The sequence below is a fragment of the Pungitius pungitius genome, chromosome 19, assembly GCF_949316345.1.
Source record: "Pungitius pungitius chromosome 19, fPunPun2.1, whole genome shotgun sequence".
NCBI classification, from domain to species: domain Eukaryota; kingdom Metazoa; phylum Chordata; class Actinopteri; order Perciformes; family Gasterosteidae; genus Pungitius; species Pungitius pungitius.
This window is the reverse complement of record NC_084918.1, coordinates 5,118,878-5,142,896: the sequence shown is the minus strand read 5'-3', so window position 1 is coordinate 5,142,896 and position 24,019 is coordinate 5,118,878. Positions and strand designations below refer to the sequence as shown.

The 24,019-nt window shown below is 44.0% G+C and overlaps 1 protein-coding gene across 2 annotated transcripts; it reads left to right on the top strand.

The window, feature by feature from the left end:
* Nucleotides 1-2,610: 2,610 nt before the first annotated feature.
* On the top strand, nucleotides 2,611-6,408 carry zic4 (zic family member 4). 2 transcript variants are annotated; one of them, XM_037456510.2, is made up of 3 exons: nucleotides 2,611-3,225; nucleotides 3,334-3,963; nucleotides 5,928-6,408. In XM_037456510.2, the coding sequence occupies exons 1-3, from the start codon at nucleotides 2,799-2,801 to the stop codon at nucleotides 6,365-6,367; spliced, it is 1,497 nt and encodes a 498-aa protein (XP_037312407.2). In that variant the 5' UTR covers nucleotides 2,611-2,798; the 3' UTR covers nucleotides 6,368-6,408. The 2 variants fall into 2 exon arrangements, with proteins under 2 accessions (XP_037312407.2, XP_037312406.2); XM_037456509.2 differs by having other exon boundaries at nucleotides 2,611-3,963; nucleotides 5,928-6,407.
* The last annotated feature ends 17,611 nt before the right edge of the window (nucleotides 6,409-24,019 follow it).

Below are 24,019 nucleotides of genomic sequence, written 5' to 3'. Positions count from 1 at the left end.
TAAACTACTTTTATTGGGTTATTATCAACTTTCCCCCCCCTTTTTTACCTCGCAGTGACACACGTCGCCTTGTCACGTGCCTCTGACGGGCCAGTTCTTTCTCCCTTGAACACAACGTCTCGCCGTCCACTGGAGCTCACACCAGTGGAACATCTGTGCGTTCGTTTCCCACATCGTCATGTTAACCAGCACGTGCATAAAGGTTACCTTGGATACATAAGCCAGTATTTAACTTGGATCCACTGGTATGCCTAATGTATCCATCACGGCTTGGCTGTGCCTTTGCGACTGTTTCTTCTGCAGGCCTGTGATGCATGCATATTTGTAAAACCTTGTGGGTTGTCGAAGTTATCAAGTGGGATTTGCGGCGCTCTCTGCATGAGCCTCCGGCCTCTAGAGTTCAAAGCCACATGCACAGACTTGCCATGCGGACCATTAAAATATCGTCTTGGCTACTATGCTACGTTTCTACGAGGCGTTTTCAAGCCTTTCCAAGTCAGTCTTGGGAGACCAAAGGCAGAGGGGACGTTATGTTGTTCTCATCTTAACATGTGATATTTAAAATATGGAGGAATCTTTCCACAGGTGGAAACGGTAAGAGTGGCATATCATTAAAAAAAGGGTCAAGAGTGGATGTCAAAAACGAGAGAAGCTAAATGGAGTTGTTGGAATTATACTTGTTGGATTTAAACGGCCAGTACCTGCTTCTATGAAGACCATACATGGGTAAAAGATGCATCCTAATTCACACGCCATTAACCGTTTAGTGGCATACTCCTAATATGCTACTATGCTATGCAAACAAAATATTTTAAAATGGCTACTTTGAGACATTTAAAGTAAAAGCAACTAGGACGGAGCAAAAAAAAACAGGGTTTTAAGAGAACTTTGGGGGTTTGGTATCTTATAAAACTCCCCTGCTTCTTGTCTCCCAAGAGTGGGCTCGTGCACAACTTGGACCAGAAATAGCACTTCAAAGTTGTGTAGTACGCGGGTGCTGCAATGCCTCCGACGGCAGATGTGAGCCTCATGAGTCCCATGCGTAAAGGCCATTTAATAAACATGTTTTGGATCCATCACGTTCCAAAATATTGACTCCATTTCCAAAGTGCTGGACATGAGGCTGTCAGCAAAGATTTCGACAAATCAATTTCAGGAGGTAGGATTTTTTTTTTTAAATCTTTGTTTTTAAATAGAAACAAACATGAGTGTATTATTATTCAGCATAGTGAATTAAAGACTTATTTGTTGTTTTTAAATATGGAAACGACAAATGAAATCATCAAAGAAGAAGAAAATATCATTTGCAAAGACAAGATAGTGACAAGTCACTCTCACAAACGACTTAAATTACAAGTTAAATGTTAAAAGTTAAATTACACACATTTAGCATTCACATCAAAGTGATAAGTATGTGACCTTCTATAAGGTCGCTTCACGCAGTAATTAATCCCCCCCCCCCCCTCCACCCCCACCTCTTATTTGGTTGTAAGATATTATTCACTTTACATAATAAAGTCATCACTGTTAATAATACGATAATTATAAAAGCATTACTATGTCAATACAAGAAGAATATTTTAAATATTAGGTTTTGATAAATATATATTTTTTGGTCCGTGAAAAATCCAAATATTTATGGTTTTAAATGACAAAAGGAATGCCCCGAAATAATTAGCAGCTCATTTATACGGCACCTTGTTATGATCCATATGTATAAAATATTTATTTTGAGCATTCAGACAAAAAGCAGAAAAGGAGAACGAAATGTTTTACATAGTAAGATATTATTGAAGTCACTGATACTTACAGTACACACAGATTTTATTTTGGTCTAAGGGCTGCAACGGCACCACCTCCTGTGAGCCTCATCTTCTGCCGTCCTGGGTCTGAAGCAAAATTACCCTGGATCATAACAACAGGTCCCGGCCATTACCATTTTTCCCCTCGGGACAATGGCCGCAGTTCGCCCAATTCACGCTTACTATTTACACGGATCCCACCAAGCAGAGCACGGAGTCGACACATTAGCACGCGCTGAAGGAACAACGGGATATTTTAATACGGGTATTTATCAAAGCGCATATTAATGCTATACACTCCGGACATTTTCAAACTCCCACGTGGAGTTTTCCTTCGGTTAAGTTAGCCGCTGACGCCGACTTTTTTTTACGTGCGTAAAGGATGTGCGTAATTTGCGCATGAAGTTTGGCTGCAATGTAAAACAAAGATATCTGTGCGTTATTTATGATCCTAGCAAACTTTTACACGAGGCAATGTGCGTTCGCTAGCGAGGCAGACTGTATTGCAGTGGCAGAATCAAAGTGGGGAAATTGCTATTTCATAGCCTCGCGTGCTTTGTTCGCTGCGACAAAAGATAGACGACTGTATATCTGGATCAACTTTTTTAGCACTTTTATTGTACAAAAACCTTTGCATAACAACTGTTTTTCACAAGCGTTGCCCGAGGCACTGCGCATGCGCGCTGGCTGCTTGCTGTCACTAAGACATTTTCTTCACGTTGGAAACTGTCACTGGTGACGTCAATCACTGAGCTCTGACCAATTAGAGCGCAGGGTGATTGTTTGGCTCCACGGGCTGCAGCGCCTACCATGAATCTCTATTCAGTATCAAAGCGTCCTGCTGCTGCCTCTCAACCGAATGGGATTCCATGTAGTCTGCAGATAGACTTAACTTTAAAAAGTTTTTTTTTCTTTATTTTTCATTGCGATTAAAATATATTTGTCATCATCATTATTATTTTGCCTGCTGTCAAGTTATTCTAAAATTAGGAAGTAATGAGCGTGGATGCACTGGGAAGCCCCGTGATGGACCCTACGTTTTCCAAACGGAACACGGCGCTGAGATTAGTTGACTTGGCAGGGGCTCACCACCATCACCATCATCACCACCATACCCCTCAGAGCGTGACAGGCTTCCCGGGGTTCAGCAGCCATCCACACTCAATGGCTCACTCGCACCCTGGGGAGATTACTGCGGAACCCCGCCTGGGGCCGAGTCCATTCGGGCCAGAACACATGGGGCACTCCGCGGCCCTCAAAATCAGCCCAGCCCATCATTATCCCCACCACCATCACCACCACCACAATCATCATATGGCAGGCCACAGCGAAGTGGTCTCCAGTCAAACGGGAGCTTTTGGCCCGGTTCAGGCGACATCGGTCCCCTATTCCATGTCTCACACGGCCCAGGCTTTATCCGCAGGTAGGGATTTCCTCATCCGGAGAGATCTGACAGCTCAAGCCATGCCGGTACTGACCGACCAGACTGCTGGTTCAGCCTCTCACCACGGAATGTTTGTCTCAACAACAGGTAGCTATCCCGGACACTATGGTCATCACCCCGACGCCGGGAACCATACCCTCTTCTCCGGACTCCACCACGACCAGTCTTCTAGCGGATCACCGGGTGGCCAAGCGTTGAATGGACAAATAAGGTTAGGACTACCTGGAGACATGTACGTTAGGTCTGATCACTTGAGTCAAGTGGCAAGCTCCAGGGCTGATCCGTTCTCCGCCTCGCCGCTGCATGGCTACGGTGGGCTGAATCTGAACATGAATCTCAGCGCTGCTCACCACCACCACCACCACGGAGCCGGTGCCTTTTTCCGCTACATGAGGCAGCCGATAAAGCAAGAGCTGATTTGCAAGTGGCTGGAGCCGGAGCTATCGCCGAGGAAACTTTGCTCCAAAACTTACAGCACCATGCACGAACTCGTAACGCACGTGACGGTGGAGCACGTCGGTGGACCCGAGCAGGCGAACCATATATGCTTTTGGGAAGAGTGTCCGAGGGAAGGCAAGCCGTTTAAAGCCAAGTACAAACTTGTAAATCACATTCGAGTGCACACCGGGGAGAAGCCGTTTCCATGCCCCTTCCCTGGCTGTGGGAAAGTGTTCGCGAGATCCGAGAACCTGAAGATCCACAAAAGGACGCACACAGGTCAGTAGTTGATCACTTTTAACGGAAATGTACTACTATTAGATATATATATATATATATTTTTTAAATATTCAAATTGCATGTTGAAAAATGTAAACACATTATCCAGGAACAAAAAGAAATTCTTCGCATCATTTTTAAATCGTTTTGTCACAATTTCTAATGTGACTTTCTTGGATTTTCGCTATTTTAAAATACCCTCTCACGCATGATGGCAATAAATCTGATACATCAGCCGGCTGCAGCTACTGGCAACCCGTTCGTTGCGAGATGCATCAGTGCTGGCAAAGGCTGGGCTTCGGGATTATATTGTACAGCTCACTCAGACAGACGGTTGACGGTTGAACCTCTTGTTTACACCGCAGCACAAAGACTGAGGCCCACGCCCGGTCTTATCCACGCAGGCTACACATCTTCACATTGAGTGTGACTGATATGATGATGATGATGTGCTGGGGTTGTTTTGTTTTTTTTTCATCCACTTGTAGCTGCGTTTACGAGACAGCACTGCGTTTGCTATGCCTATATTCCCACCAATAATCATAATAATAACAGTTGGTTGGATCGCATTATACTTAAAGCTACAGGGAAGGAAGTATTCTCGTTTCACATATACGTATAAGAGCATTTGAAATACCTTTATTTTCCAAATTGATATGACATATGCATACGTAAGCGGGCTCTTGGAACGATCAGCTCTTGGGTAGCCTTTAGCCAAAGCAACAAGTTGACAAGTGCAGAAATGAGTCACCAACAGGTTGGCGGAGCTGACTGCGTCTGTGATGACTTACGTGTCCATCGCAGCTGATAGCAGCACTTCTGATTTAACATAGCTCTCATATTAAAAAAAATTTTAAAAAACAAAACACATATAGGCATTCAATATGGCTGCTTGCCTCTGTGGTACACTGTTGTGCCGTGGAGCCAGTGAAGAGGAAAAAAGGGCCTCAAATTGTTGAGTCAGACTTGGAAATGAACACAACGACTACATTCCTCTTGGCTGCATGGCACCCCCACCCCCCCCCCCCCCCCCCCCCCTGCTCCATTTCTGCACCCTATGTATTATTCATATAATTTGCTCACATTACCTAAGTACAAATCTGTTAAATTATTTCTGTGTGTTGATTCCCAAGGGGCCTGGTCTTTGGTATCATGTTTAAAACCTATCTGGAAGTGTGGTTATGACTGGGGCTGCCCCTGGGGTCTGTTCCTCGACGGTTTCTTGTACTACACTAATATCCTTGATTGGCTCTCTCAACCCAGCAGCTGAAGGTCAAATTGATATTCAACCCACAAGTGTAATTAGACAGAGGCAATTACATATTCTCAAAAGCTTTAATCGGAGGAGAAAAATCAGCAGCGGATGATTTCCATATAATTTATTCAGACTGTTTTTTTTTGTTGATTTTTTTGGGGGGGGGTCCTTGTCATAATCAGGTAGAAATACTTATTATTAAAAGGCAAAATTAGTCCCAGTCCACAACCATTTTTAGGATTGAAATAGCACACAAGGCCTGGTGGCACTACTTATTATTGTTGTGTTGGCTTTAGGTCTGTGCTTATAGCTTGTCTCTTTTGACGTATGCCTTCACGCACCAGGTATAGAGACCCGGGACAGTGGGGGGTCCAGCCCTCCTGTTTACACCCCACTCGTGTCAGATCTGTCCAGTAGTCACGCATTTTTTAAGATGGAGGTAAAGTAGGCAAATGGGTCTTTAATGTTAATAAAAACAACATTTTTTTTTCTTTTGGGTCACTGATTCTTGGATGCTTGGTTTATTTCCAGTCCATACATGCCCGTTGCAATTTAAACATCTCAAGCAAAAAATGAGATTTTTTGCTTGAGCTGCTCCTGGTTAGAAGATCGTCCCTTAAATACATATTTAAATAAATACCCCAAGGTCTCTGAATCCGTATTTGACCGACTCGTATTTATTTGTGTCACTGTACATCACTGTTTGCAGGTGAGAAGCCCTTCAAATGTGAGTTTGACGGATGCGACAGACGCTTCGCCAACAGCAGTGACCGGAAAAAGCACTCCCACGTCCACACCAGCGACAAGCCCTACAACTGCAAAGTGAGGGGCTGCGATAAGTCCTACACGCACCCCAGCTCCCTGCGGAAACACATGAAGGTGCACTGCAAGTCCCCCCCGCCCAGTTCGGGCTACGAGTCGTCCACCCCGTCCCTGGTCTCCCCTTCCTCCGACCTGGGCCGGGAGCCAGGGGGCTCCTCGGTGCTGTCTGAGCCTGTGGGGGCCTCCCAGTCGGCGAATCTGAGTGAATGGTACGTGTGCCACAGTTCGGGTGCCAGCGGCGCCCAAACCCCACCCAGCGGGGCCTCCACGCCCGACCCCGCGGACGAGCCGCCTTACAGAAACCCAGGACCGAGGGACGCGTTTTAAACCAACTGGACTCCGACGGTGGAGTCGGGGGAGGGTGTGTGTGTGTGTGTTGGGGGGAGGGCGGGGGGGGGGGGACAGAACTCGCTTGCAAACTGTTGAAAAGTGGGTTTTGGCTTCGGTGCCTATAACGAGCGGGGAAGGAACCACTGGTCCCATATTGGTTGAGCCACCAAACATTGGGAAGGAACACGAGTGCAAACGTTAAAGACGTGCTAATGTCCAGGCAAAATAAAAAGGATTACATTTCCAAACCTCAGCTACTCAAAATGGTTGGCCCGGTGCCTGTGAGAGCCGACCCGCCGGTCCACTTAGTCGTGTAGATCCGTTAGACTGCGGGGTTCATTCTTTTAGACTAGGCATGTTGGTGTAAAAATGATTTTGTAAATTCAAGTTGTGACTTCGATATGCTTTTATTTATTTTTCAATCTGAAATGGAGGGATTTTGTATCATCGAACCAAAGTGCATGTTTCAATTGGGGCAACAGTGTATATTTGTACATTTTGTAAGTTTTGATGTGTTGATGTTAATAGTTTTGTGAGGATCTGTCTCCAGGCAGCTTTTTACTAATTAATGCCTTTATTTGTACAAACGGTTTATGTTTACAGTATTGCTTTTTTAATTTGTGCAGAAGGTCAACAATTAAACTGTTTCATAAGCCTGCAGTATTTGATATACGACCGTGACATTATAAATGTTTTATCAAAGTGGGAAATTCGTGATTTTGTATCATTGTCGTCAATATTCTTTTTTTTCTCTCATTTTTAAAATCTGAAATCCAGCGGCACTCAAAACGCGTACCTAATTGCCTTGTAATTTGTGGGTATTTTAAATAAACCTTGTATGACTAAAGTGAAAACTCTGCTGAGCCATTCAGGTTTATATGTCATTTACAGCCATTTACCAACAATAGAAAAAACAAATGTTTTCATTAATTTCCATTTAAATAAACCATTTCCTCCTTTAATCACAGCTTGCATGGGATGCTCTATTAATAACATATTTACTACTTTTACTACTAACTCAGATAGAAAATAGCCAGGGCTCAGAGCAATAAAATATGAGCAAAGGTCCTTCATTTTAATGCGTTATTTTCGTAATAGTTTTTTTCGGTGAACGGGGGCGATGTGAAAACGTGTGTAAAGTCTTACTTTCTGTGCCTCGATGCAGACGTGGCCCAGAGCTGGGTGAAGGGATACAATATTCTGATCCAGACTTCAAAGAGCATTTCGTACAAAGAGCCATTTCTTTTTTTCACGACGGTGAATCCTCACGGTGAATTAAGATTTCTAAAGCAATAGCCAAGTCAAACTCAAATGATATGGGGCCAAGTCCGTGGACTCAAAAGCCCGCTCTAAAGAATGTAATATTTGCTTCCCATGGGGTAGGAAACGGTAATCTATGTCCTTTATATTGCAGACGAAGGCAGTATAAAGAAGAAAAATATATTCTTTTGCTCCAGGCCTACTTTACCACAATCAAAGGAGACGCCGCTAAAAGGCAGTTGTCCCACACCATAATATACTTGCATTGCGGGACTGGCTGAGCTGCTCAATGGATACATTTGAACCATGGGCCATATTTCGCCTCTTTGAATGAAATGTGCAAAACCACAAACACGTTGGCTGGTGATCGATATAAAGTTCACAACAAACTCGTAAATGAAATATGTGAGCTTTGCGCCACACTTGCTGATGAAAAAAACACTTCAAGTGTGTAAAAATTAACTTTTTGTGAGGAGTGAAAATATACCAAAGGACCCGAAGAGCTCTGCTATGCTGAGGGTGAAACGTTCTGCCCTGGGGGGGGGGGGGGGGGGGGGGCACGTTTCACCCTCGGCCTCGACTGACGCACAAGTGGGTGGAAACAACGCGGCCACAAGTCTGTGATGCGTTCACGGAGTTTGCTTAAGTGCATGACAGTTCGCGCTGCATGTGGATGAAGAAAAAAAAAAAGAATAAACACCAATACAACCACATAGAAGCAAATGATGAGGATGATGAGGATGATGCCTCGTTTGGCACCAGCTCGTGTGCGTGAATAAAAAAAAAGAAAAAAGAAAAAGAAAAGAAAGGAAAGGAAGAAAAAAAAGGCAACAAGATAGTTGGATCTCAATTGGAAGTTGGGGGCCCCTTTGAAGTGGGAGTTGATATCAGAGGGATTCTTCTAGGTCGTCTGAACGACGTTGATGACACGGAAAGCCTTTTGTCACCGATTTGTTGGGCTCCTCTCTGTTTGGCCTCCTCTCTGTTGGGCCGTCTAAAGCTTTTAGTTCCAGTCGTCAAAATGGACAAGAACTAACTGAGTCGCGTAAAAAAACACACACACACACACACAAAAACATTTTCCATTCAGATTTGAAAGTGAAGGATAGGCGGCATTTAAAGAGTCGTTTCGGTAGAAGAAGAAGAAAAAAAAAAGAAAAAAGAAAAAGAAGGGGGAGGGTTAAAAACACAAGGCCCGCGTGGGTCATTTATTTCAGCCAAAGAAACGAATGGCCTTGAATTCATTTGGAGGCGACGGAGAGGAATACAAACCACGCAGCAGCGCCGCAGGATGGTACGCGTCCGCTCTGCGATCGTTTAGTGGCCTTTTACGCCTCGTGATTTGTGACTTTCACCAAAAACCAAATGTCACGCTCTCGACGAGAAACGAAGCTCGTTACAAAGCGCACGGTGTCGATGCGACGACCGTTGGTTTTAATCCAAGTGTTCTTGGAAGGACCTTTAACAACTCACCCCTGGTCTGATATCAGCTATATGGGGGTCAGCAATATCAAAAACAAGTGCCTGTGTGTGTGTTTGTGCGTGATAGAGAGAGAGAGAGAGAGACGAGCCATGCAGTCCACAACGAGAAGCTGAGGGAATATACATGAAATACAGACTAGAATGTTAAAAAATAAAGAAAAGAAGGGGGAGGTTTTGAACTGCCAAAGAGCAACATAAAGAATATGAATCCATTTCGCTCCCCACAAGGCCCTCTCAGTAGCACTGCTGCAAGCTAAAGCTCATTTGAGTGTGAAATATCATTTCTTTGGAAAATAATGGAGGCGGTAATCCTACTTCCGGAAACTGTCCGGCATTATTGAACAAAACCCTTTTAATAGGGGGATTAGCAGTCTAGGAGTAAAAGCCTCCCCCCCCCACACACACACCCCCCACCCTCTTTCCTACACACCACCCCTCATCACTCCCCCTTTCCTCCACGCCCTCCCCACGCTCCAACACCACCACCATCAGCACCTCCGACACCAACCAGGTCATAATTATCAGGAATGAAGTGGCCGAAATTGGCACGGGAAAATAGAGAGAAAGGCAGAGGGACAGGTGCAACAGAGCCAACGGAAACAGACCGGATACGGAGTCGCTATAGAGCCGGCCCCCCTGCAGACTCCGATCGAAGAACAGGATGCATTGATTTCTATATTTATCTTAGTGAATAGATAAGTGAGTAGAGTTTATTTGTAATGTATTGTCATGCAACATGACTCTCCAAACGCATATCTTGTTATTCTCACCATCTATATATATATATATAGGGGGGGGGGGGGGGGGCTTTACTTCTTCGCTAAGGAGGCATTGCACTTCATTTCTTTGATCGGGTGTGAACAAGTGAGGTCAAAAGGCAAACCACCAAGTTAAGAGCTACCATAAATGTCGTCATGAATACTGAATAATATATTCTGATAACGCCCAGGTGAAGATCACGTGCCTGCGATGCATCCACCTAAAGCTGTACGATCACCTCTGAAGGTCGATGAACTGCACATAAACGCGGTGAGCGAGCAGAGTAACGGTTTAAGGCTGCAGGCCCGCGGCGGCTCTTCATGACTCCCCATCCAGAGGACCTGAGGTAGGGGTGACCACGTATCCCCCCCACCCCACCCCACCCCCCCCCCCCCACACACACACACACACCTACCCTCCCACCCCCCTTTCCATCCCACCACCACACTCTCCAGGTTTCAGGAAACCAAGATATTTTACTTTACTATAGATGAGCCGGCTCCCTCCAATGCGACCCCCCCCTCCCGCCCCCCCCGCCCCCACCCTCGGCAGCCCGCCTGATCAAGGATTTCTGCATAGTCGGATTTTATGGGCGAATGTGCCGCATACTTCACACCTGCACTCTGAATGGCAGCCCCCTTTCAGAGTATGATACGCCTGTTGGCCTTGGCCTCAATGCAGCTGCATGAATGAATCAGCGACCCGCTCGTTGGGTGTCTTTTGATCGGAGATCTCTCTTCTCTTCGTCTGATCTCGCAGTCTAGTTAGCGCGAGCGGCGATGGCTTCGTTAGCGCGAGCACTTGCACACTGTGCGGGGTGTGGGGGGGGGGGGGGGAACTTGTTGCCGCGACTTGAGCAAACGTACAGATCTAAATATTGATGGGGGTCTATTCAGACGCCATGTGCGCGCGTGCATATAGGAAGCGCAAGAACAATGTGGGGACTTAAGAAAATACAAATTTTAAATTTAAAAAAAGCACCGTTTAAGCAGTCACCTGGTGAGATGTCTTCATGCACTTTCATACAGTGAGTGAGTCCCTTCAAACCATGTTTCTATTTATTTCACACAAGAACACACTTTATACAATTATTCCAGATTTTAAGAACTGATAAGACTATGAATGCCAAGAGGTACGCGCCACCTGAAAAGTGGGCCACGCATCACGCAGAATGAATGACTCTGCGTGGGAGAATTTGCCCTAACTGGGTCCACCAGTCGTACAGTAATGTATCATAGCCTGAATTCATCATCCTCCACTGACCCCTGCGGGATCCGAGGGACAGTTTGGAGATAGCAAACAGGTGTGCTTGGGCCCGTGAAGATCCAACAAAAATATGAAATCCTACCAAGGGTCGCAATGTACCGGGGGCCTCGTGTTCTAAGTTCTAAGTCAGCAGTGAACAAAACGACCCCGCGTGCACGTGACACGAGAAGTTGAATTATAGCCAGTGCTGCTGGAATAAAATAAAAATGTAAAAAAAATAACGATTTTCCTGGAAGTGGTTCACAAACAAGGAAATGAACCGTTTTAGGACAAAACCCTCCCACTGATTCAGCCAAAGCTGTAATGGCAGAAGTGCATTCACACACTCGATAAAGAGACACTACATCATCATATATCAAAAAAAGAACCCATATTAGGAGATGCAAATGTTTCCAACATTATGAATCATTGGTTTATCTGCACTATTTCACACGTCAGATGGGAAATATGTTCCGTGCAGACAAGCAAACGCACAGTTTGAGAAGAAACATAATGCACGTGATCAGTGTAGCAGTATCGACGACTTTGGGTCATTTCGCTACCTCCCGCAGGAAAGACATTATGCCTCCCATATTTACATACTCTTTAATATTTGTCAAACATTCATAAATTACAAACTAATGAAATGTTCGACGGTCCTTGGAGACGGAGCTAATGAAGACATAGACTTTTGCGTTTTGACACATCTTTATAGGTTTAATACCATTCTCTCTATCACGCTCTATTAACTATTATTATACTTATGTCAGGCCACCGCTGACACGTTACGACATCAGGATCACCTGCTGTAGGTGGGCACACCATGGGATACAAATGCCTTCCATCTATAACGCCAGAAGCCTGTGCGAAAGTATTAAATGTTAGTGAGATTATTAAAAAAAAAAAATAAAATTAGAGGAGTGGACATTTTCTGAGAGAATTTCCCTGCACAAAAATCACAAACGAGCTCCAACATTTTTCGAAAAAATATATATTAAAGATCGAAAAAAAAAAGATTTGTTTCCTTTTTTTATTTTTTTCGGGATAAATGAAAATATCATCCTGCAAGAGAAAAAAAGAGGAAGAAATAAACACTGTAATGAAGGATTTGTTCAAATTTTTTGTACAGTGCACGCAGCTTGTGTGACCACCACCACAACGTCAAGAGGCACTCAAAGGACCGAAGAAAGAGAGGGGGCGAGAGGAAGAGGAGGGGAGGGGGGGGGGAGATATTAATTATGCAACGGTACAGTGTATTTACGCACAGGACACGCATTTATGTATTCATTCGTTCTCATTATTTCTCCCTTTCTATGACCCAACATTTGCACATCTCTCCACACCATCACCTGCAGTTGATCAGAACGAGACACGGACTTGAAATACTTTGAAATTCAATGAATGGAAGCTATTGTCACCGCGACAATAAAGATCTTTGGAGACGTGTTTATTTGACAGAGCAAATCCCCAGTGTGTCAAGGTTGTCATATTCCCCTCAATGTCCAATGCAAATGCCGCGACATAATCAGATGCAGCAGCATGACGCGTTTATTACTTTGTCAATCATTTTCATACGACAGCATTGAAACAAAGCGAGCCCACGTCCGGTAATAGAATTAAAGGGAAAAAGACTTTCAGCAGAAGGCAATTTCAATTTGACGTGTAAACCATATGTAGGCTAAAGTCCCTCCGCCGGTCTTTATCATGACCCCCCCACCCCCCTCCCCTGCCCCCTCCTCGTCCAAACTGTATTGTTGCTTCAGCTAAGCTGCGCCGATAGCGTTTTTAATAATGGTTTTAACAATAACATATTTTAGGCAATAATTCGGCGTGAAAAAAATAAAAACGTTTTTTTTTTTTTTACTTCAGAGAGTTAAAACCCCAGTAAAATTAAAGGCACTTGATTCTGTCCAAGGAAACACAAAGCAGGACTTTCTTTTAAATTATTCCTACTTCAGCGCAGAAGGCGGCTTATCCTCCTTGTCCATGAGTTAATTCATCAAAAGGAAAAGTTTCAATACGATTTTTTTCTTTCTCGGTTTCAATAATAAGTAGACCACTGCGACATTCTTTAAGCTCAGGCTATCTTCATAATACTGATTTGTGTAGCCTAGGAAACCGGTCAGACCAGTGCACAACAAAGCGCAAAGGGTTTTTTTTAATTTTTTTTTTTTTAATTTCTCCAAATTCACCATTAGCGCGGCATACTGGCAGAGAAACATTTCTATTTCTATTCTGTGGAATACATAAGCTAAAAATAAGGGCAGCCAGTGCAGCAGCAGACAAGGTAGGAGTCGTTTCCCCTCACGTTTTTCCACGCACATATAGAGTGAAATGTGAGAGTGTGTTAAGAGCTGTCAGGAAATCAACCTCGGAGTCCTCGCCCAACGCCGAGGCTGTCTAATTTCAAGGCATAATTAACTTTATGCTCAAAATCAATTGTTTCCTGTACACAGCCAGGGTCCAGGACGGCAAGCAGTGAGAGGCCTATTTGAGCATGTGAGAAAGCAGGAAGCAGCCCTACCTGCCACTCATTAAGCCCACAAAAACTCAATACAAAGAGGGGGGAAGGAGGATTAGACCTGCTCGTTATACCTGCCGCGCAATTAACACTACTTATTCTTCTAATCACTCTGTTCTAGAAATAATACCAAAAAAACACTCACGGCCATTGCTTGATTTGTAGAAAATGGATATCTTTTTTTTGGGCGGGGGCATGACAATTAGACTGTTAATAATAATAATAATAATAGTATGCGTATTACGCGAGGAATTCGTCCTTTTTCTACTCTACGAGGAGGCACCGCTGGCTTGTGGAGAATACTCTTCCTCTTAATTCCATCTGAATCAGGTCTCGAATCAGCATCTTCCTCCTCCAGCATAAAGCGGGTAATCACATCCCCTTTAGAAACGGAGGTAGCTGCCGGTCTTTGTCCCCGTTGTGTTGTAGGTGAATCGGAGCACACTTGAACTGAAAGAGGACTTGACCTTTGCCTTTATGTTTCCCCCCAATGTTTGTCTAAATCACAATTGTCTTTTGTGAGGGGACATGCGCTGCCGGGACACGTCCTATTGAGCGGATGGATCGTTCGCAGACAGACGGGCCTGGAGAGGAACTCAGTGGCTCATAGGTGTTTTTGGGGGGGGGGGGGGGGGGGACGAAATAAACAAACAAAACAAAACAAGAATATTCAAAAAGGGACGAAAGAGGGGGGGGGGGCGGGATGCAAGGCAATGCACGGAGAAACCATCTTGAATTAAACTATAAACGAGACTGGAAGTGTCTGGACAAGAGCTATTCGCACGTGTGATTCATTCCTCGCTTCTATGTGCCGTAAAGGTGTTTAAAACGCAGCGAAGGGCCCCCGTGAAGCGCCTATACGCGCACATGCTTCATATTGAGGGATAAACTTGTTACCGTTCTTGTCAGGTCCACCTCCGTCTCTGCTCTGCTGGATGGACGTCGGGGTCAGTGGAGCTCTCGGAGGAGGGATTCCTCCAGGTTTCCTGTCGTTGTTCTGTCAGGATGTTTACTGTAAACAAACAGCGGTGTGTGGGTGACTTACACAAAAAGGTGCACTTTGGAGTCATTACACGGCAAATTAGAGAAACTAGAGGGAAATGTATTTTGTATTTCTTTTTAATTTAAATGATATTCCATAGCATATCATATGTATTGATTTTTTATCATATACGTATATCCAAAATGTTAATTCTCAAGGATGCTGAGGGGAAAGCTTAATTTCCCCTCAGCATCCTCATGAATCCATCCATTTTTAGTACACAACTGCGCACTCATTAGTTTCTTTAACTCTTCTATAAATCTCCTTTGATGCGTTGTAAAGTTTCATTTTATTTTTTACCATTAGCAAAAGCGGAAACTCCATCCAATAACTTAACTTACAGTAAGAAAATATGCATAACTATTATTTATTAAGCCTGCAAAGCTTGTAAATTACCCCCATACCATACATACTTTCCGAAATGCACACGCTCCCACCAAACTTCACGACATAATTAAACCGTGCAAGATGTGAATCATGTCAACAACAATAAAAAACCCATCAACCATCAGAAGTAACGCATCCACACAGATGTGTGAAGCATCACTGAGTTATTCTGATGCACACGACAGCGGTCTGACCCTCCTTCCAGCCGGCTGGGTCGTTATGTCGCAGTTTTCTCTCAACAATCACCCACTAGACTGCGGGGAAAGTTGCTTTGGGAGCGATAGAAACACCAGAAGCGGGCAGTGAGCCGCTGCTGTTTGTGACGGGAGGGACGCGATGGCGTCGCTCGCAGCCTATAGGGGAGCGCGGATGCGTCCATTTATCACGAGTGGCAGCGTGTGAGATGACACGGAGAACTTTTTTTTTTTTCTTCACCATAAAAAGCTTCGTCGGAGGTATTGATGTGATGATAATTACACTGCTTAGTGTTTTGTTGTTGTCAGTTTGTATACGTGCATATTTTTACATAATATGAGCGTTGTCATTTTGACGCACATGTCACTGAGATTTTGAACGTGAACCGCATCAGGAGAGTGAGGCTCGTCCAACTTCTGGGATTGAACTAAAATCTCTAGACTGGGAGGTTTCTATATATTTGCTTCTTAAAGTCACCATTACAATAGGTTTTATGATAAGGAATTCTGCACATACACAGTTCTGGATCCTCACAATAAATCTGTAAAATAACCCACGTCAAAAATGCCAAACCCACATCTCAAAATCTGTAACTAATCATTTTCCAGCTTTAGAAGGAATGTTTTAGCACTAAATACGTTGCCAGTGTAACCAACTTTTGCTCTGTATATTAAATCATGACCCCGGAGGACTTTAAAAGACATTTAGCGTGATTTGCCACTTCCACTGATACGGTGCATTCAAAAGGGGAATTTGGAATATTTTGGCACGAATAACACATTTCAGATTATGAGTGTTACCCCAAAGAGCAGCTATTGCACCCCTTACAGTACTCACTTCTGTATCTCTTCATAGTCTGCCTCGGAGGGGAAGATCCAAAAAAAAAGGGGGGGGGGGGGAGGGCAAGGATTACAAAGTCTGTGTCAAATGTAAAAGCTCCAGTGAGATTTACAGAATATCATAATTAATCTTTAGGGCAGTTTTGAAAGGAAGACTCCGACAGCCTTAAGGGCACAAAGGGAAGGGCACTTTTTCACTAATATTTCCCCTCTTTGTACAATAGAATTACAGGATATATTCAAATGTGCCTCCTTAACAGCTGGTGTAGAATCATGCTCTTGGTCCAATAGTGAGCTTACTTAAATGTACCTCCTTTAGGACCGTTTGTATTTCCCCTACAGTGTGGATTTACTGAATGTAATACTTTCATTTTTATGACCATTAAGGATATTTTGAGTATAATATCTCCTCTATGGGCTGTACTAATAATCAGTGACATTTCTTTCTGCTTTTTTTTCAAACTGTGAATGGGGGGGAGGGCGGGGGGGTTGAAGGGGGTGGGGGGGGGGGGGAGTCCTCCACCATCACCCCCTTCTCTACATAACTTTGTTCCTTTCGGTCTGCAGATCAAAGCGCCCTGAAAACGGTGTCCCGAAGATGTACTTTGTTGTGATGACAGGGCGACAATGCGCAGAGAAAGCGTGGTCTATCAGACATGTCAGCCCGCAGAAAGGAGAGGGCTGAGAAAGGCCCGGGTGTCGATTTAATACCCCAACTGGAGGAATTTAAAGCTTTTTTAAAAAAAAAAAATTTTTTAGCGGCGTTCATGTGTCTTCAGTATTCCTCCAGTTAAGCATCCATGTCTCGGGGAGATTTGTTTTTAAAAACCAAATGATGATGAGACGACAACACGGCGCGAGAGTATTTTTTTTTTTAAACAAATAAATGAGTCCAGGTTTTAGATTGGATCATTAATTAATTAATTAATTAATAGTATTCGTTATCAATATTTTTCTGTGTGGGTCTTGCAAGTTGCCGTGAAGGTGACCGAAGCCGAAAGTTGAAGAGGCGTTCAGGGTGAATGTGCTGTGTGTGACTTGTGCCTCGGAGTTGGAACCTGCTGCTCCGACAAAGTTTGAAAAAGGCATCCGAGGTGACTGGAGCTCAGATATTCACAGTCTGCAAATATTTGTATTCGTTTGAGAAATGGGGATTTTAAAACGAGACCAACCCCCCGACAAAAGGTGCAAAAAAAGACAAAAAAAAAAAAAGAAGCATGAAAGCATGTATTGTCCCCTCGGCTTTGAAATTGTGATTCACCATATCATAACCCCTGCGAGGAAAAAAACATCAATATCCCCGCGGAAAGAACGCGTTTCTATGGAAAACTAAAGAATTTGTTAGCGCATAACAGATCTGGTGTAGGAAAGGAGGGGCGACTCAAAGGATCAAAAGCTCAGCTCAAGAAGCCTTTTTTTGGGGGGGGGGGGGGGGGGGGTTGAGAAAAGAAGGACGATGTTGACTTTTTTTTTAAGTTGGTAAGATTCTGGAGATGCGTGTCCCGCAGTCTCTCTAAAGTTTCTCTCCACTGAGAAGTTTTCATCACGTGTGAATGAATTGGACCAACAGTTTCCGCAGAATGATTGAAGCTTTAAAACGGGGAGGGGGGGGGGACTTTATTTCGTTCAACCAAAAACAACAACAGCAATAACATAATTCTTTGGGACAATTACACTTACACTCCCAACGCAGACTTGCACTCAAATATTGTTATATATTATGCCCCCCGTTATCGCACGTTAACGGATCAGGAGTCAAACAGCAGGCAGTGATGCGCCTTGCACGCATTAGGACGCATTATTATTTGCTAGCAATTTAAAAACACAAATTGCCTTTTTCCAATTATGTTCAAACAATTCAGATCGGAGGAAAAAGAAACATAGCATAGAAAACGAGTGTTTTTAAACGTCTACACTATAACAACAGTAGTATTTTCTGATTATAATAAACACGACAGCAGCAAGGGAGGGAAAAGCTGGTGGCAGAAACGTCTCAATTGTGAGGCCTACGCACATTTTTTATCCGCGCGCCCTTTCAGGTACCCTGACACGCAGGCGGCATAGAAACAACACTAAAGTAAACAGGACTAACAGGAGACTAGTCCCTTTGTTGTGCCAAAGGCAGCTGCCCGGCCCTCCATTATCCCGGAGCAGACTGACCGCATCCTCCCCACGGCCTCCTCGCCAACCCGCTGCACAAAAAGAGAGGGATGTTCTGCTTGCATGGGTAACACTGTCGTTCCAGCCCTTAGCAGTCCTCTTACTCTCTATTGAAAGGAGTGGGAGTAGTGGACACAGCCTGATCTGGGGAGCACAAAGGCTCTCCGTAGAGTCCTATTGGAGTGAAAGGAATGAAGGGGCTGGAAGTTTCTGAAAGAGGTTTCGGAAGATATAGAGAAAGAACGGAAGTTTTGTGGTTGTGCTTGATTTCCCCTCCTAACTAGAGATGGAGTGGCTGGATGAACCCACTTAAACTCAGTTTACTAACCTTTTAAAAAGTTAAAAAAATTTGTCTATTGTTAATACGTCTTTAAAAGTTATATTTTTCTAGGGCCATTTGGTCGTAACAGACTGCAGTTCTGGAACACATGGTTTCTGTATATAAGTCCCTTTTACCAGCTGGCATGTATCCATGGTGTTTCACATTATTTTGTGACCTAGATATATACATTTTCCCTTGCGTCCGATCCTAAAAGCCCACTATTCAGAGTGAAGCAGAGACAGCAGAAATATGTAGAAAAGGCCCAGCATTTCAATGAACAGTAATGGGGGATTATTGGATATAATTAGATATTAAACTGTTGGCTGGCGGAGATGGGGATGGGAGGTCGGCGTGCCCTCGGGGAGTCCCATGCTGGCAGGGTTTATCTGGACACACACGTACTTTCAACATGGGTTGAATACAACCCAGTTGTTTCAAAATGGCCTCCTGATTTATATCCATCAACGTTTAAAGGGCCTGTCATGTCCGCTGAAATAGAGGTGTTGACAGCCACACTTGACAGCTTCTCCCTCATACTGTTCGGTGTTATGGATGTGCTGTGCACCCGCCACGTCCCGGGCGCTCTGTGCCGAGGGACAACGCGGTCTTGTTGCTCCCGTTGATTCAACTTCCTGTCTGGGTGATTGTGCGGAAGCTTGCAGCATTTTGCAAACACACAGATGACACGACTGCTGCTTGTCAGGCCTCTTGGATCGCATGAATGGTGACTGGTGACAAATGATGTCTGGACCAAACTGCAAAATGGACATGGGCCCCCCCATGTCCATTTTGCAGTTTGGTCCAGACATCATTTGTTGGGGGGGGGGTTGGATTTGTCTAACTTTCTCCTTCTGCAAATAAAAGCAGCAGAGAGCGGGTTCATGAGACATCTCATGCAGTATTCTGTGTCATAGCCTGTACTATAAATTGCCGGGTAAACCCGAGTGGATAAATGCTGGTTCAACACGGCGGCCTGGGAGTGAAATCCTCTGAGAAATGCACGCCGCCTGCAGGATCCACTTTAAAAGGCGCATTCCGGAGGTCACAGTGCAGACACCGCACAGTCGCGCCATTTCATCCCATTTGTGTGGGCCGCACAGCCGCCCCGAGGGCCAAGGGAAACACGCGCTCGGGATTTCTCAGTCTATAGTTAGCAAAAAAAAAAGGCCAGCTCCTCTGGCTCCAACGAGCAGGGACAGGTATGACATCAGCGGAACCAGCTTTCCTATTGGTGCAGGGACGGAGGAGAAAGACATTTTTAAAAAATGGCTAAATCAGAAAGCTGCCGGATTTGGTTTCAACTCATCCAACGTGCAATATTTGCACTGTAATTGAGATTCATTGCCGCCGTGTACTTACAGTATGCACAGCAGGTATGGCACACATAGTGTAAATAAAGGGGACACTGTGTTTTGCTACCGGGTCGTTCCAGACTCCAGCCTGTGCTATTTTAACTCTGGGAGCCCACTGTGACGGTTCACGCACTTATAAAGCCTCTCGTGTTATAATTACATCATCTCGAGCCCTGTCATTCAGACACTAGCATGTGAAGCATGTAAACCCCATAGCTGGATATATATCAGCCTGCTTTGTTTGACATTTACACACAACCATGGTCTTGTGCAATTATGAGCTTGCTGTTCCGTCAAATATTTAACGCCTTGTAAAACAGCTGGCTTTATTGTACAGTGAATGGAGCGCCTCTATTAGTGAGGGAGGAAGAGGCAGAGGGCATAGAATATAACCCTTGACATATGCATTATGAACATGATTCAAATAACTGCGCACATGTTTAAGATGCCGGCAGACTGCATTAACTCATTACTTAAATGTGAAGAAAAAAAAGCAGAAGATGGAGCACAGTGGCACAGAGCACGCTGCATTTCAAGTAAAAAGAAATACCATTTTACACACTTTTCATGCACTCGTAGCTTGGTGCCGATTGTGTATCGTACACACGCTGGGAGCTCAGATCCTGTAATACTCAATTGCAAATACAAGTCTTTACAAAAGTAGCAGCTTACAAAGGGGTTTTAAAGGAAGCAAGGTTAACTCAGAGCTTTTAATGTTTCTTGATGCTTAAGGATTATATTAGATTTTGTGTCTGAGACACTTCTACATAATATACACTGTTGTTTAGTGGAAAGCTCTACATTTATGAGTTAATCATACATTTTAATACAGTTAAAATATGTATAAACAGTTGCTTCCAGATCAGATGACGAATCGCAAGTACAATATTTAAATTAATGATAAAGAGTTAAATTAATGAAATACATTTGCACATGAAAATGAAAAAATACGAAATACAAATCCCTCAATATTATATGTTTGCAACATCTTTAGAATTTCTTTACAACAACTGTTTTTTGGCACTAATACACCAACACCAATGATTTCTCCAGACCTTACACGGACAAATGTAAAATGCTTTAAAAAACACGTGAATTATAATGCAGTGACGGAGTGAACTGATGTAACCTTGTATCGGTTTGTAATTTGTTTTCATTATTTCATGTTATTTTATTTTCATGATATGGAAATAGGGTTAGGGTTAGGGTTAGACGCGACTTAAATGCACACATAGCACATTGTCGCCTTCGTGATGGTTTTTGAAAGCCAATGCAGTGATTTTGTTGCCTCAGCCGAACTGTATTTAGCTGTTTTAAGCCCAGCCGTCTGTTATTGCTTAAAATTAATGTTTTGTAGCCTGAACCTAACGTTCATTTTACTGAAATCATGCCGAGCGACACAAAAAATGTGACCATCTGGTTCGCTAAACACAAAACCAGTAGATTGATTGAGACTATTTCACAAACCATGAGATGGGTTGTCTATTGATAGGATAACACTCAAAGGGGCCATTCTGCTGTAGTGAATACTTCATTTCAGATAATACTCACATACTTTTACTTTCGTGTTATTTTCAATTGAAAGCGTTTACTTGGAACAGAGTCATTTTTGCGGTCTAAATACGCCCTCCATTGTCTATATAAAGCTGCAGCTCTCTTACGATAAAGATGAAATGGTGAAAGATAAACGTGATTTACATCAGTAAACATCCAACTAAAGTAAAAGTTAACAGGACGGCATCACCACAAATCTGACTAACTACTTCCAGTGCATAACTGCTTTGATTACTTGTGTGCGACACACACACTATTTGAAAGACTATGGAAAGACAGACTGTGTCCTAATGGTCAGTGGAAGGCCACAGATAAAGTGTTTTAAATAATGCCAAACACATGGTGCTTGAATAGGTTAGCTGGAAGCGGTGTCCGGCTCGTCTCATGTCAGCTTCCCACCAGGGGGATCTCGACGTGTGGGAATAGAGGCTCCATGCATGGCTGCCATGCATTGGCCCTTACGTTTTGCACATGTAGGTAAACAATCCCGCCTTGTCTACTGAGGGGCCCGCGTTTATACATGGGTGCAAAACATGTGTTGCGGCCAAAGTCGCATCAAAGGTCACTAAGCTATGCTTTGAACACTTCAAAGCTGGGGGATGAGACTGTAGCTTTTAAGTTTTATGGCAGGTGTAAGCAGGGGTTGCTGACCAGCCCAGGGTGGTCTGCTCCCTGGTCTGCAAAAGGCTGCTGGTAGTTAGCATGGTAGAGGTGGCGGTGGTGGTGGTGTGCAGAGGGTCCGAGGCGTCGGGGGCAGGGACATTACCCACCGACCAGGCTGTGTCCAAAACGTCTTGACGCAGAAGGCCGCATTTGGACTCCTTGGATCTGAAAAGGGGTTTCTCGGAGCAGACTGGACCCAGGCAGACGTCCACTTCAAGGGTCTCTGGTTTCAGAGGACCTCAGCAGGGATCGTCTAAGGCCTGCATCGGTCCCATTTGGAAACGGATACATTGGCAGAGGAGAGCGCAGGGGCCAAAGCCTGATGACCATACCACAGAGTGACCACAACACTGCCCCCTCCCCTGACAGACCAGAAACAGACCCTATAGCAAGTTCAAAGGATCCTAAGGGGTCTTGCCAAAGTTCATTTGCAGGAGTTCATTCATCTCAGCACCTGATGTGGTTCACTGCTCCTTTTTTTCTTTTCGTGAGGCATTTTAGTGCGAGACTTCAAAAGGTTGCCACCCTATTACGAAGTCTTCTTAAAAACAAAAAGTCTGCACAAGCTTTATAACCGCCTTTGTAATGGTTGTATCCAATTTGCTGTTCATAATGAACAAGAATCATCTACTCCTGTTATTTTGTCCTCAACAGATTTGAATAGTGTGACTATCTATTGAAAAGTCTGAAAGGGATTTTGTTGATTTACAAACATTGTCTAAAATGACTCTAGAGCCCACTTGCATCCTGCATGGAGCTGTGCAAGTCCAGGTTCTGCAGCAAAGCTTCAAATTCACGCAGTCGGGTGTGCCTTAATCCACCACATTATGAACATTGAAACCAACACAAAGTGGCTTAATAACTCCTCTGGTGACAGAGTCGGCTAAATTGATCATTTTGAATGCTTTACAATATCCGTAATTATGCGAGTGGAGTAGAAGGTGCTGAGCGCCTGGTTGATGATGCCGGAATGACAGGCCTGCAACAGCCCGCTCTCTCTCCTTGAGATAGTTGCAGACCCCCGTGCACATTGAGAAAAGCCATTACAAGCCCAGGGTGTGAAGCAGGTGGGCTTGCGGCACTCCACAGATGGCCGGGAGCGTTGTTAATGAGAGAACAGTAAACACCTGAAAAACTTTCTTTTCTTTTCTTCTTTTTAAAAAAAAAAAATCTCTGACGATGTGGCCTGTCGAAGAAGGCGGAATGCGCGGCCGGGTTCACACATGTTCACACATTCGATCGACCCCGGCTAATAAGGTCCTAATACTTTAGCGCGGGGTTTATGGACTCGCTGACATACGCTGTGAGGTATTTATTTACAGCCTTTAGATGAGCAGCTCGCTAGCCCTGCACGTCACACATGTCACAGGATTAGTGGAAGGGAGGCAGACGTCTTGACGATTCATTCTTAATCGTTGTCTTATTACAAAGGAGCACTTTGCAACACCTGGAGAAACCTTTTCCTCCCAGAGTGTGCTACTGGGTTGTTACTGTGCTCAAGCGAAGATGATTAAAAGTGCATTACCTGGTGATTCCCTGAATGAGCCATGCTGAATTGGTTGTTTTCTATGTTGTGATTAATTGAACTTGCAGAGTTTCCACACGCTTGGTTCTTCTGTCCCCAGTCATCACCTATTTATTAAAGACACATTTTCAATATCTCTACAGGAGTCCAATTAAGGATTTACATTGTGACTGTATTTTTCACTTTAATTACTATACGCGGTACAAGCGTTGACGTATTTCCTTATTTATCAAACAAGAGTGGAATAGAATTCGTCAAGTAAACAGATAAGGTAGATTCTGTAATTGCTCCTACTTTTCAGATGAAAAAAATCCAATAAAGGCCATAAAATATGATGACCAAT